The sequence below is a fragment of the Columba livia genome, chromosome 12, assembly GCF_036013475.1.
Source record: "Columba livia isolate bColLiv1 breed racing homer chromosome 12, bColLiv1.pat.W.v2, whole genome shotgun sequence".
In the NCBI taxonomy this organism is placed as follows: domain Eukaryota; kingdom Metazoa; phylum Chordata; class Aves; order Columbiformes; family Columbidae; genus Columba; species Columba livia.
In genome coordinates this window covers 21,085,282-21,098,077 of record NC_088613.1, presented here as the reverse complement: position 1 = coordinate 21,098,077, position 12,796 = coordinate 21,085,282, and the positions used below count along the sequence as shown (strand labels likewise).

General features: G+C 53.7%; 1 protein-coding gene across 2 annotated transcripts in view; it reads right to left on the bottom strand.

Annotated features, from left to right (window-relative positions):
* Positions 1-392: 392 nt before the first annotated feature.
* Positions 393-12,796, bottom strand: part of MID2 (midline 2) — a 116,117-nt gene continuing 103,713 nt past the window's right edge. For both annotated transcript variants that reach the window (XM_065028200.1, XM_065028201.1), the window contains exons 9-10: positions 3,912-4,119; positions 393-1,021 (exon numbers count right to left, since the gene is read on the bottom strand). In XM_065028200.1, the coding sequence (XP_064884272.1) occupies positions 619-1,021; positions 3,912-4,119 (611 nt within the window). In that variant the 3' untranslated portion in view covers positions 393-618. The remainder of the gene's footprint in view (positions 1,022-3,911; positions 4,120-12,796) is intronic.

Genomic DNA, 12,796 nt, shown 5'->3' with positions numbered 1-12,796 from the left:
GCCCTCAGCGCTCTCACAGACCATCCGCCACGTAACCACCATCCACCGCATAACCAACGCCAGCACTCGCCACGTGCGAGGTGTCCATGCAATTATCTGCCACACCAGAGAAGCTGCCAAACTTCAGCCAAACAGAAAGTCCTTTCCAAAAAATGATGCTCAGGTCCCACCTGGCTCTTGAGACAAGCTACCAACAGGCTCCAGAAAGCCAATCCCTCCTGCTCCAACCTGTGCCTTGTGGGCACACGAGATGTCCCCGTGACCACAGCAGCACCTCAGAAGGTCACCCAAAAACCCACCCCAGCCTTTCCAGCCTCCAAGGGAAGACAAAACCATCCAGGTGACAATCTGCTTTGGGAGCAATCAGAGCACAAGCCACACTTGCACACAAGTGGAGCTCGCCAACGAGAGTTTATTTTCAGCCGTGGTTAGAGGTTCTTCCTCTTTCCTCTTAAAAAACAGTGGAGCTGCGTGTGGGAAGGTGCGTGCTTGCTGGAGCGTTACGGCTGCACGGCGGCTCTGGCACAGCTGCCAGCAGGCTCCTGGCAGCCAACTCTGACCCCCGGCACCCGCCGGCACCGCTGCTGCCACCACAGGGCACAGGCAGGGCTGGGACGGCTAGTGACAGGCTTTCATCCCTGATACGTATGGGGACTCCTGGGGCCTGCAGTTACACTCCTGCTGCTCTGGGTAATCTATGAAGTCCGGGGCGGGCAGACCCGAGAGGATCATCAAGGATTTGTTCCAGATGGTGAAGGTCGGACACACTGGTAGGATGAAGGAGACTTCAAACGTGTGGAGGTGGAGGGAGTTGGCCGGGTCATAGAACGAGAGCGCATTGTTGTCATAATCCAGGAGGACACCGAGGCGCTTCATCTGCGGGTGGACCTCCACCAGCATTTCCTTGTTGTTGTGCCTCACCACGAAATTGTTGTTGCAGCGGGAGAAAACCCAAGACGAGGAATTCTTCCCAATCCACTCATTCTTGGGGGCTGACTTGTAAGCCACGCCGATGGCATACCTGGAAGAGAGGAGACGTTTTGCTTAGCAACCTCCAGCATCAGTGCAGTATAAAGTCCAGCCTCGATGGCTGTTGCACCCCGTGCTTTAAAAGTCTGCCTGACTGTGGAAGCAGCACAGCAACAGCTTTACGTGACTGAAAAGCTGCTCGCAGAGGCCTGGCTGAGGAAAAGCATCACCCCCACCCCCACACAACCTCCTGCTGCCAGCTGGGTGAGCGGCAGAGGTGACACAGCTGGGTCCTTTCAGCAGGAACCGTCCATCTCGGCCCCTTTGTGCTGCACAAGCAGCTTTACCAATGCAGCAGCTCGATACTGCTGTGGTAATGCCTCCTGGCTCTGCTCCGCAGCAGAGGCTTTCTGGGGGTCTGCCTGGCGGGGGCTTTCTTATGATAAAACCCAATTGTTTCACTTCCAAGCATGCTTTCTATGAAGGCATTTTTCATCCCTGGGGTGGATGGGAGGCTAAGCCCGATGGGAGGGAGCACTGGGAGCGGTTTCTGAGCTGAGGCTGCTGCTGTACTCACTCCTTAAGCACCTTTCCCCAACAGAGAGCAGAGAAATGCACAGCTAGAAACCAGAGCTGGCTCTCTGGGTCAGGGAGAAGGGTTTTCTCTGTCAATGACACCCAAGCATCAGCTCCGGTGTTCTGCCTCGGGCAGCAGATGCAAGCAGGGTTCAGCGAAAGGCAAGTGACGCCCCTGTCCTCCAAAGCCCCAGGACAAAAGGCCCCTGACCCGCTGCCCCTGTCGAGCAGAGCTGCCATCCCACTGCGAGACCTTCCCTGAAGCCCCTGGGAGAAGAGCATCATTTCCCTGAAGCTTGTGGTCAGGAGCTAAGGAGCATGAAGAAAGCACATGCCACGTCTCTTTGGGTTTTGACTGCTGCCACTCTCTTTACAAAACCCCTCTGGTCATTTGGAAGAACCAGCGAGTTTGGTTAAGAGCGATCGGCTGGGGAAGAAGGACAAAACCAGGCTGGTGTGCACTGTGTCCCTTGTGGATCTCTTTGAGGCAGAGGGGCCGTGTTTTGCAGCAGCACTCCAACACCAATTCTCCTCGGCTGGAGCTCCTGGAGACACGTGGGTTTCTAGGACCAGTCAAGTCCTCATTACATGGGAGCACATGAGCAGCACTGGCAGCGTTAATCCATGTGAAAGTATTGCCCTGTCTACAGCAACAACAAAGGGATGAGGCAAAGCAAGGAACAGCTGTTGGTGTCAGAGCGGGGCTGAGGTGCGGGGGACAGGAGGTGGCACTGAAGGCAGCTGAGAGCTGCAGGTCCCACTCCACTTCTGATGAAAGCATTCTTGCTACGAGCCTCACCAGGACACAGGGCTCCAGGCTTGCTCTGAGTCACAGCCACAGCTGATTCAATTATCTGTCTTCTAGCACATGGCTGTGCTTGTTCTGCACCTGAACACACCCCGCTACAGAACCCAAGGAGCTGCTATATATTTGAAAGCTATTTCCTCCTCTGAAGGTCTTGCAGTATTCAGTCATCAGCAAAACAACTCCTGGAACAGATCCATCTCTAAGAAACAGCTCTAGATATAATCATTGCTTGAGAAACAACTCACAAATCAAGTTGCTGAAGACAGAAACTGCTTTTTAACAAAGGGTGCACTAGCTTGCGTTCCTGCCTTGTCCCTTCTGCTGCTGCCCAGATGCTTTTTACTTGGGCTAGAGGGCAAGTCTGGCCTGGGGGCACCTGTTGAGGTGTAGCAGGGAGGTGCTGTGGGGCCAAGGACGCTCCTTGCCCCTATTGGGAGCAAGAAGCTGTACTCAGGGCCGTGCTCCTGTGCAAGCATCTCTGACACGGGTACTGTGGAGAGGGCAGCAGGCTGCTGGTGGGGAGCAGAGCTCAAGCAATCCCCATCCTTGTATCCCCTGGGAATGGTGCCTTCATCTCCCACAGAGCACGGGGAGGCTTGGCTCTTGCCTCCCACTCCCGCAGCATCCACTTGCAGAGCCTTGACCAGAGAACTGCCACAAAACCTCGGCTGAGAGCAATCACTGAGGAGGAGGCACCGTGCCCAGGCTGATGCTGCTCCTCGTGCTCCACCAGGCCTGGTGGGGACAAAGCTCTGTGTTCCTGCCAATGGGAAGGAGACATGGACTTGCTGTCCCTCAAGTGAAGCAGCTCGTGGCAATGAAGGCAGCCTCTCCTGAGCCACACAGCAGCAGCACAGGGCAATGAAGAGCAAACACTTGGCCCCACTGGCCCCTTTGGCCATTGCACGGCAGAGATGTACGTCCCTATGAGGAGGAGAACCCACTGCTTGGGATGGTTTCTTCTGCCAGTCTGCCATGTATGAACACAGAGTGTAACAAAATGAAGCAGATGTTGTACAGGCTCCCCTGAGCTGTCTGCCCTCACAGGGATATTTCAGTGTCTCACCAGGCCTTGGCAAATCTCCCCTGGAGACATCCCTGTCTCTTCTGCTTAATCACAGTCCCCCTCTGCTTAGCCTTCCAGCTCAGACTTCATAACCACGTCTGGCCCAGCTAAGCAGGGCCTTGCATGAGACAGCCCAGGGGAGGGCACCGCACATGGGAAAACCAGCAGATTTAAAGCTCTGCGGCAGCTCTGCCCTGCTATGACGGTGACACTTGAGCCCTGGCAGGCGTTCAGGTTCAGCACATGAGGGAAATGAAGGTACAGTCTTCACCTTGCAGCCTGACTGGATCAGCCTGAAAGGCTTCTGGCAGAGAGGAGAGACCCATAAACCTCTTGAAAGCCACAGCCACCTAGATTTAAGGTCTCAACCACCTCCCTGCCCATAATAAGCTCTGGCAAAGCCCTGGCATTTAACCCTAGTAGGTCCCACAACATCTCTGGGGAAGTCTGAGGGCCTCTAGGAGAGGGAGGGAAGACAACAGTGCTGCCTACCACGTTGAGGATCCCACCACCACCTCCCAGTAGTGGCAGCCGCTGTCAATGAAGACGTTCCCTGCCGCACCATAGCATCCTGTCCCACTGAACCTCTCAGGCGTGTGGCTCTTCTTCAAGGAGCTCTCGTCCTTCTCCATCTGCAGCCCATCATTGGAGATCTTCAATTTCTTGTGAGCCATCTTGGGGTCCAACTTAAATGGCTGACCTGTTAGAAGAAGACACGTGGATTAGGATTTATGTTTGTTACTATCATTGTGCAGGCACAACATGGAAATGTCTGCGCCAGGGTCTTCGGACATCCTCCATGAGCCAAAGGTTCCCCGGCTAGCCAAGGACACTGGATTACAGATGACCAGCAAGATGCCGAGACACATCCATGTGCCTTGTGCATCTATTGCCATGGGCTGATCTGTAAGCCACCAGTCCCTGGGCTGCTCCCACATCCCCAGTGCCTGCGGTGGCTTCCCCAGTGCTGCTGGAAAGAGAAAGCAAGTCAGTGCTGCCCATTCCGCCCCAGGCACCGCCAGCAAGATGGGGGCAGCAGAGGCCAGGGAAGCACCTGCTCCTTGGGCTTATTCTTCAGCCTGGGAATTGTTCACCTTCCCAAACCAGAGGGAAAGGAGGTGAAACTCCAAAATGCAGAGAGAAATGAGCAGAGGTGAGGCCTCTGCCCCCTGGGGAGGATCTGGACTCACAGAATCCCAGAATGTCAGGGGTTGGAAGGGATCTGGAAAGCTCATCCAGTGCAATCCCCCCATGGAGCAGGAACACCCAGATGAGGTTACACAGGAAGGTGTCCAGGCGGGTTGGAATGTCTGCACAGAAGGAGACTCCACAACCTCCCTGGGCAGCCTGGGCCAGGCTCTGCCACCCTCACCCTAAACAAGTTTCTTCTCACCTTTCAGTGGAACCTCCTGTGTTCCAGTTTGCACCCATTGCCCCTTGTCCTGTCACTGGTTGCCACCAGAAGAGCCTGGCTCCATCCTCCTGACACTCCCCCTTTCCATCTTGATCCCCATGAATGAGTCCCCCCTCAGTCTCCTCTTGTCCAGCTCCAGAGCCCCAGCTCCCTCAGCCTTTCCTCACACGGGAGATGCTCCACTCCCTTCAGCATCTTGGTGGCTGCGCTGGACTCTCTCCAGCAGTTCCCTGTCCTGCTGGAACTGGGCAGCACGGCATGTCGGGCAGGGCTGCATCGTCCTGGCAGGGATCCTCAAGTGAGGGGCTAGGGTCTTCCTATTGCACATCACCCTCTTCAAACATCTATTTCTCCATCAGAGCAACTGTCTTTTACTCCCTGCTAATGATGCAAAATGTGGCAGAAACGTGAGTGTTTCCAGGGAATGGGAATGGCACCGAAGATGCCATCAGGATGCACCACGAACCAAACGCTGGCAGGGCACGTAGCCTGAACTGAACACATCCATACTCTATTAGCAGTAATGAGAGTTACATGAGTGCAGGGGAGAACAGACCCGTAAGTGCTGGCACATCAGTACCGAATCACAGAAGCAGCACCGCAGCATCAAGCACATCCCGAATCCCCGCAGCAGCCGAGGCAGACTGCTGCCTGGAGCTCCGGCTGCGATTACGTGTTACAGGAAGCACGCCCGAGGTTTTTCTGTGCTTCTCCGCTGCCAAACAAGGCCTCTGCACTTGGAGAGGACAGTCTGGGCTGTCTACGCAGTGGTGGAAAGCACATCAAAGGCCTCAGGTCCAGCCCATGTTCAGCAGAGCTGGACGGGAGGCGTGAGACCAGGGCCAGCAGAGAGCACACACCCCGGGGCTTCCTCTGCAGTTAATGGAATTGAGGTTGATGGATTTTGCAGATCTTTAACGCTGGCTTGAAACCCAACTGCAATTCCTTTGCTATTTTACCAGCACACAAAAAGCCGAATCGTTTCCTAACTGACACACACTGGCTGTCCTGCTCACCTGGAGAAAACCTTCCTGAAGATCCACCAGGCCAGGGGAACATCTGTCCTCCCTTGCATCAATACACACCATCTCTTTTGGTCACCAGCTGCACAACACATTCAACAGTGAGTGCTTAGGATTTCTCTGAAAGGCTCCAGTTTTTGGTGCTTCACAGCCTTGCTGCCAAACTAACCCCCACTGCTCCCAGGTCTGGGTCGTGTGTGCACGGACACAGACGGCGATGGGCTCAGGGGAATACTTGCAAACACAGAGTTATTCAGTACGGAGGGTCGGGGGCTTCGGGGTGGCTTCTGCTGGCAATGCTCAGACTGACACCCAGCTCCTGAGCCTCCCATTGCCCCACCAGCCTGGCTCTGCTGAGCCAGGTTTAGCCCATTGCCCTGCCAGCCTGGCTCTGCTGAGCCAGGTTTGGCTTTTTGAGGGGTAGGGAGGTGGGTGAATTCACAATCCCTTTAATCCTCCTTTAACAGTTCAGGGTCATTTTAAGACCAGATGTGGAAAGGAGAAGCCAGAAGGTTGCATTTTGAGAAGCGCGAAATGAAGCCCTCCGCTTTGGGGTGGGCAGGGGAGAGGCAGCGGTTTTGGGGAGCGCCTCTGCTCCCTACTTCAGTGTTTTCCTGTCACTCTCTTTGCTCTCAATTCATGACAGACTTTGGCTTCTCTACACACCGCCATTTTTTCAGTACAGCTAAATGAGTTTGCTCAGCCCTGAGGACCTCCTGGTCCATCCCTACATGCTCGCAGGCTGCGGGTACAGACTGTGCCTCAGTTTACCCACCCTGTGCAACACAGGAGCGTCCCCAGAGGTGCTGAGGGCTGGTGACCGACCCTTTCTGGCTGCTGCTGCAAGACAAAAGCTGTGCTGGGAAAATGCTGCTCCATCCTCACCCTCCTGCAGGGAGAAGGTATCCTGGTTTTGTTAAAAACAAGTTTCTCTTTTAGTGAATTTGCCTGTCAGCTAAAGCCTTCATATTAACTGCATTTTCCTGGAGAAACAGATACATGTTTTGGAAAACATAGCAATGGAATGTGAGGTCACTAATAAATATGGATGCACATCCCGTGAGAGGGTCAATGAGAAACAGGTGACCAAAAACTGATCAACTGAGTATAACATCCCATTCATGTGATACTTCATATAAAAGTGGGAGATCACGAGGATCTCGTCCCTTTTCCTTATGGCGACATTAGGAGAGGACCTTGCGAGTCGTCCCTGCGAACTGAGGCCAGTGACAGACTGAATCCAGCTCCGGTTGGCTGCAGAGTCCGGTCCAGGACTTCGGCTGCCGGCTCTGCAGTTGCTGGGACTTTCAAGATTGGTTTTGTACATTTTGTATTATTTTCTCTATTTTATCAGTAGCATTAGTTAAACATTTTTAATTTTTCCAACTCTCTTCTCTCTGTCCTTCTTTCCCTCTCGATCACCTGTGCTGAGTGGGAAGGGGGGAGAGGGAGGGACTGAAGGGGAAAAGGGGGGCAGAGGGGGTTAACAATACATCTGTCACAGTTTATTGTCATCCTGCAATCAAACCCTCGACAGAAGGACACCCATCCCCAGGGCGGCTGTGGCAGGGAGCCCCATCAAACCCGCAGGGACGCTGTGTCGGGAAGGGGCTGAGTGTGGGACAGTGGGGTCTCACGAGAGCAGAGGGTTCTCCTATGGAGAGTATCACCAGAGGTGGAAATGCTGCACCAAACATTGCTGCATCGGCTTGTTTTACTAGCACTGATGACAGGGTGACTGGTGAAAGCGCGGATGGCTGTGGCAGGACCAGCTCTCCCGAGGCACCGCAGCCAGCCAGGGACACCGGCGAGCTGATCTGCTCAGCCCCTCACCGCTGGCACCAGCGGGGAGCCCGGCGGGGCGAGGGGCATGGGATGTGCATTAAAGACTGCTGCATAATGCAGGAAGAGCAGGCATAAAATTAAATTGCACGTGCAACTTAATTCTGGTGCTTTTAAAATGCTGTGCTCTTGGCTTTGCAATTTTTCTTTTTCCCAAAGAGGTTTTTCCATTTGTAATTCCCTGTTTTTTTCTTAAAGAGAACTGCAAAGTGGAGTACCGATACACTATCAAGTGCACGTGAACCCAGATCAACAGCGCAGTTGAGCGAAAGCAGCTGCTGAGCGGCAGCAACAGCAATCTCCTTTCCACTGGGCAGAAGAAAAGTCCTCCGTGCTCTGCCCCAGCCCACGTTGCTGCGGGAGAGACGTGCAAAACGATGGGGCTGTGTTCAGCCTATGCTTGTTTTTGCAAACAAAACTCCAAGATGCTGTAAAGAAGCAAACTGAGTTCCGGTGGTTTTTGTCGCTGTGAATTTTCACACAGTAAAGAGCATATAGATACTTCATAGGATCTCTATAGCAATCCATCTACTTTGGCACAAAGCAAAGTCAATAGGGCAGCTGCAACAAAACACCTTAAATAACTGCAAACAACTTAAAAAATGGGATTTGGTACGTGGCGCAGTCCCTGGGCTGGCTCGAGGAAGGTGCTGCGGTGCACGAGGAGATGCGCTCTCCTGCACGCTCCTGTTTCCAGCTATGGACACCAAGGCGAGGCAAGGAGAAACTCCTGCACCAGTGCTATGCAGAGAGGGGTTTCTAAGCCAGGGCCAGGAACCGCTGCACACGGCCGGCAGCATCATCGTGGCAAGGCTGCGGAGCCTTCCCGTGCAGCTCCATGAAGGAGCTCATCCATACCGCTCTCTGATACCCGATGGCGGCTTGTGTTGATCTTCCTCTGAGCCCAATTTGCTGGATAATTGAGTTGAGAGGCCTGAAAGTAAAGCTGCAAATTGGGAGTGATCCCTCCCCCTTTTCCTCTAGCTATTTTAATATTTCTGTAGCTATCTTTTTCTGGAAGTAATGCAAAGAGACAAGCTCTGAGAAAGTGAGGTATAAAAATACTTGGGTCCATCAGGAGGGAGACAGTCAGAGCCCTTTTCACAAAGACAACCCCTTTTTAAGGTCAGCGTGAGCAACCAGAGTCCAACGCTTGTCGCTGGTTTGTGCTGACACATCCTGGCCCAAGGGCTCAAGTAATATTTGCAGACAGTGCGCTGTGATGGGCAAAGACGGGATTTAAAAAGCACACGAGCTGGCTTGCAAAATCTTGCCCGGGACAGAGGGGATTTCAGAGGGCACAGCCGGGTGCCTGCTCCCATCTGACCCCCTTCCCAAAATACCACCCCGGCACCGGGAAACAACATGGATTTTGCAGACTCTCAGTGGCCCCAGCCTCAGCTATCTCAAATCCCCAGCACGTGAGCCTGGCGGGGCCCTCTGCATTTGCGGCTGCCTGCACCACGAACCCACAGGGTGCTGTGCTGGACAAGGCAGGTTATGGGAAGATGCTGGAGGCTTCATGACTTGAGGGCAGCACGACTGGGAGAAGCAGAGGTCCCTGGCACAGGGAGGGCAGCAGCGCTCAGCCCCCACGGGGGAGCCCAGCCAGACCAGGGGGCTGCCCCCCGCCTCGGGATGCTCCCAGCGCCCCGGCTGCCCCTCCATCCTGCGGGAAGCACAGTTCAGGATGAAGGGAGAGGAGAGGATTACGTTCTTCATAGGCAAGGGAAGACAGATAACTTCTATCTCACAAATTCAGCTTGCTGGAATACTCCCTATGGCTTTGTGCTGGTTCATCCATCCATGGTGCCTGCATGAGGCCTGAGTGCCATGGGAAACTGGCCAGCTCCAGGGCTGGACACAGCAAACTGCACCCTCTGGGGTGTTTATCAGCTTAATTGTACTTCCCTTCCCTGCAAAGCCTCAAGCATCACAGTGTCTGAGCAGAGAGAAGGAAACCCTGGCTGGCCTTGGGTATGCAGGAGCAAAGAGGGAGGAAGGGATGGCCAGCGCTGCCACCAGGAAAGCATTCAGCGCTAATGAAGCATGTCAGTGGTGTGCTGGGAATGGAGAGGGGCAGAGGGGAGGTGCTGGCTGGTGGGACCCTGCAGGACTCCTGGTGCCCACCCAGCTCTCCAGGGCCCCAGAGGGCTCCGGCCACACATCGATGGGAGTAGATGCACTGGCTGTGGATGCTCCTGGTCACCCCTTGTTCCACAGAAGTGCACAAGGGAGGGCAGCGTGGCGGCAGGAACACAAGCCTCACTCATCCGGGGTGCAGATAAGAATATTTAGTTTTCTATCTACCTCAGCAGTAATTCGTCTGCAAGACAAGGGCTGTTAATGGAGTGGTTACACTGTCAGATTTTCCTCTCTTGATGCTTCATGGAAGGAATCAATTACGGTGAAGCTCAGCAGGTCCTTCTGTCAATACCAGCTTCAGCAGGTCAACAAAGCCACCTGAGGGGACAGCCAAGAAGGGGCTGTGTGTTGGTTTACACAACAGCCACAGAAGCAACTGGACCAAGTTCCCCCAGAAGCAAGAGACAACCACCGTCATCCAGCTGGATGGATGAGGAGCAGCCAACCAGCTCCACTGGCAAGGTCAGCACAGTGGTACCACTGGAGCAGCACCGCCCAAGCATGCTGCAGAGAAACGCTGCGATGGGTACGTACTCCTGCTCTTAAAGGGTCTCTGTCCTTGTTGCAGATGTCCACCATGGCCTGCCCAGCATAAGAGCAAACCGAGCCACAGGACCCCTCTGTCAGCCCTTCTCTTCTCCCTCTCTGCCCGCAGCAGCAATGTCCCTGCTCTGACCAGCCACCCGAGATGCCGTCCATGCCTCAGGATCAGAAGCAGCCACGTACAAAACCTGGTGGATCTGTGACCCTGCACCTGGACAAGCAACCTGGTCCACAAGCCCTCAGCCAGCTGCCCCGCGGTCAGAAGCAAACAAACTCAACAACGCCATGGGGCACAGGACACCTTGCAGGGCATGACAGCAGTGATTATCATCCTCCCGTCAGACATCACCTCGAGGAAGCAAGGCTGCAGGGCTGTAATGCTGAGTTGTCAAGTCACAGGAAAGCAACACATCCATCCAAACCTATGAATTTTCCAAGAGACCCCCTGCTGGGCTGCTTGCTCCTTAGAAAGCAACTGCACTAATGTGATCCTGTCACTAACGGGGACCTTGGAAACCATCACTCAGACAGCAGACTTGTGCTGCATCAAACCCCCCTCTCCAGATGAGATCCAACTGACGTTTCAGATGGGATGGGGATATGAACCACCCCATATTAGCCCAGGAGGTCTCACCAAGAGACGCATAAATCTGAAAGAGACAGAAATGTGAGTGACAACAAGACTAGTCTGCAATGGTCAAGGCGAGGACCATGAAAACCACCTTCCCTGCATTAAATTTACTAGCAGAGCTGGGACCATTCCTGTATTCTGGCACTTTCATCCACTTCTGGACACTTGCTAATAAATAAGACTTACTCAGGCCCTGACTCAGCAAAGGAAGGTTTCTCTCTGTCACTAAACCAAACCTATTCTCTCAAACTCTTCTGTTCCAGCAGTTTGGGAACAGATTCAGCGCCCACCAACAGCACTGACACTTTGGAAATCAATACGTGTCCTGACACTGACCTTCTGGCGATGAAGGAGTCTCTCCAAACATCACTTCAGGAGTAGAAAGAGGGCTGTGAAATACACTAATTGGCCCATCTCCTCGTCAGGCTGCTGAAATTTCCACCGAGGCTACAGCAGTTGAAAAGTGTGTGCTATCTTCTAATCACCCACTTGAAAAGGAGAAAACCCTGCTGCCACTTAACGACAAATACAGGCAGAAGAAATGGCCAGCGAGGATGTGCTGGGGATGAAACACAAAGCGGCAGCACCTCCAGCTGCCACCACCCCTGATGGCGAGCAGTGAGCACCCCAAAGGAGTCCCTGTACATCGAGGCTGGCCACAGAAAGAAAATATATCAATACATACTATACACATATATATCGCTAAATCAAACATTCAGAAATTTAGACTAAAGACTCTTTGTGGGCTGCAGACAAATGCTGAAGCAGTGGCGGAGAAGGGTGCCCATTAACACCGACTGCTGTTCCCTCCCATCGCCTGAGCAGGAGGCGCCAGGATCAGTTCCTTTGTCATTCCGTCGTGTGAAAGAAGCTCCTGGCACACAGAAAGCTACAGTCATACGTCACCATTCGTGCAGCACTTCAGGTGAGGCTCACTTCAGCTTTCAAACATGCAGGACGCTGCTGCAGACACTTCCCTGCAACATGGGGAGTTCAACACCTTATTTAATCCGCTAAAATGAGTTCATCTCCAAAGCGGAGCCCTCAGCAGCACACTGGCACCTCTGATGACTGACAGTTACAAAAACAAAACAGTGAGCTCTGTGCCCCCGGAGCTGCCACCGAGGCAAACCACCTCGCTCCCCTCTGCGCCCCTGTGTCGCATCATCACGCTCAGCTTGTCAAGCCACCCATTTCTTATTTCCAGAGCCTTTCAAAGCACAGGGAAGCACTTAAAAACAGCAACCGCAGAAGGGATAAATTTTTAATAAACAAGGTAGAAATGGATTGAAGTTTGCTTCTCGGCAGCTTCCCTCCAGCCCTGGTGCTACGCTGCCTTTACTTGATTTTATTTGGTTTAAAGTCGCGCAAAGAAAATAAGGAGGTGGAGGCCATAAATCATCTCGAAAGCCTCGTCAAGGCAGGAGCGATGGCAACATCGGGAAAGGAAACACACGGGAGGGCTGTGCTCGCCGGGGCTGGGCAGAGACCGTCCCAAAGAGCACCGGGGAGACGTGGCCACGGAGCAGGCGGCTGGGGCACAGACCTGGACAGACGACTTATTTTCTCCTTCAACACCTCAAACTGATTCTCCCAGAAACGCCCTCCTTGCTGGGGCGGGTTCCGCTCCGCTGCCCTCTGATTTTTGATTAAACCTCGTTCACTCTGATTTCCCTAAACATATTTAACTCTCCTTGGCTGTCCCCGGGGTGATGTGAAGGGTGACCTCCTTTCTGCTTTGCGTGTGGCTGCAAAGCCCCATCCACTACCACACAGACAT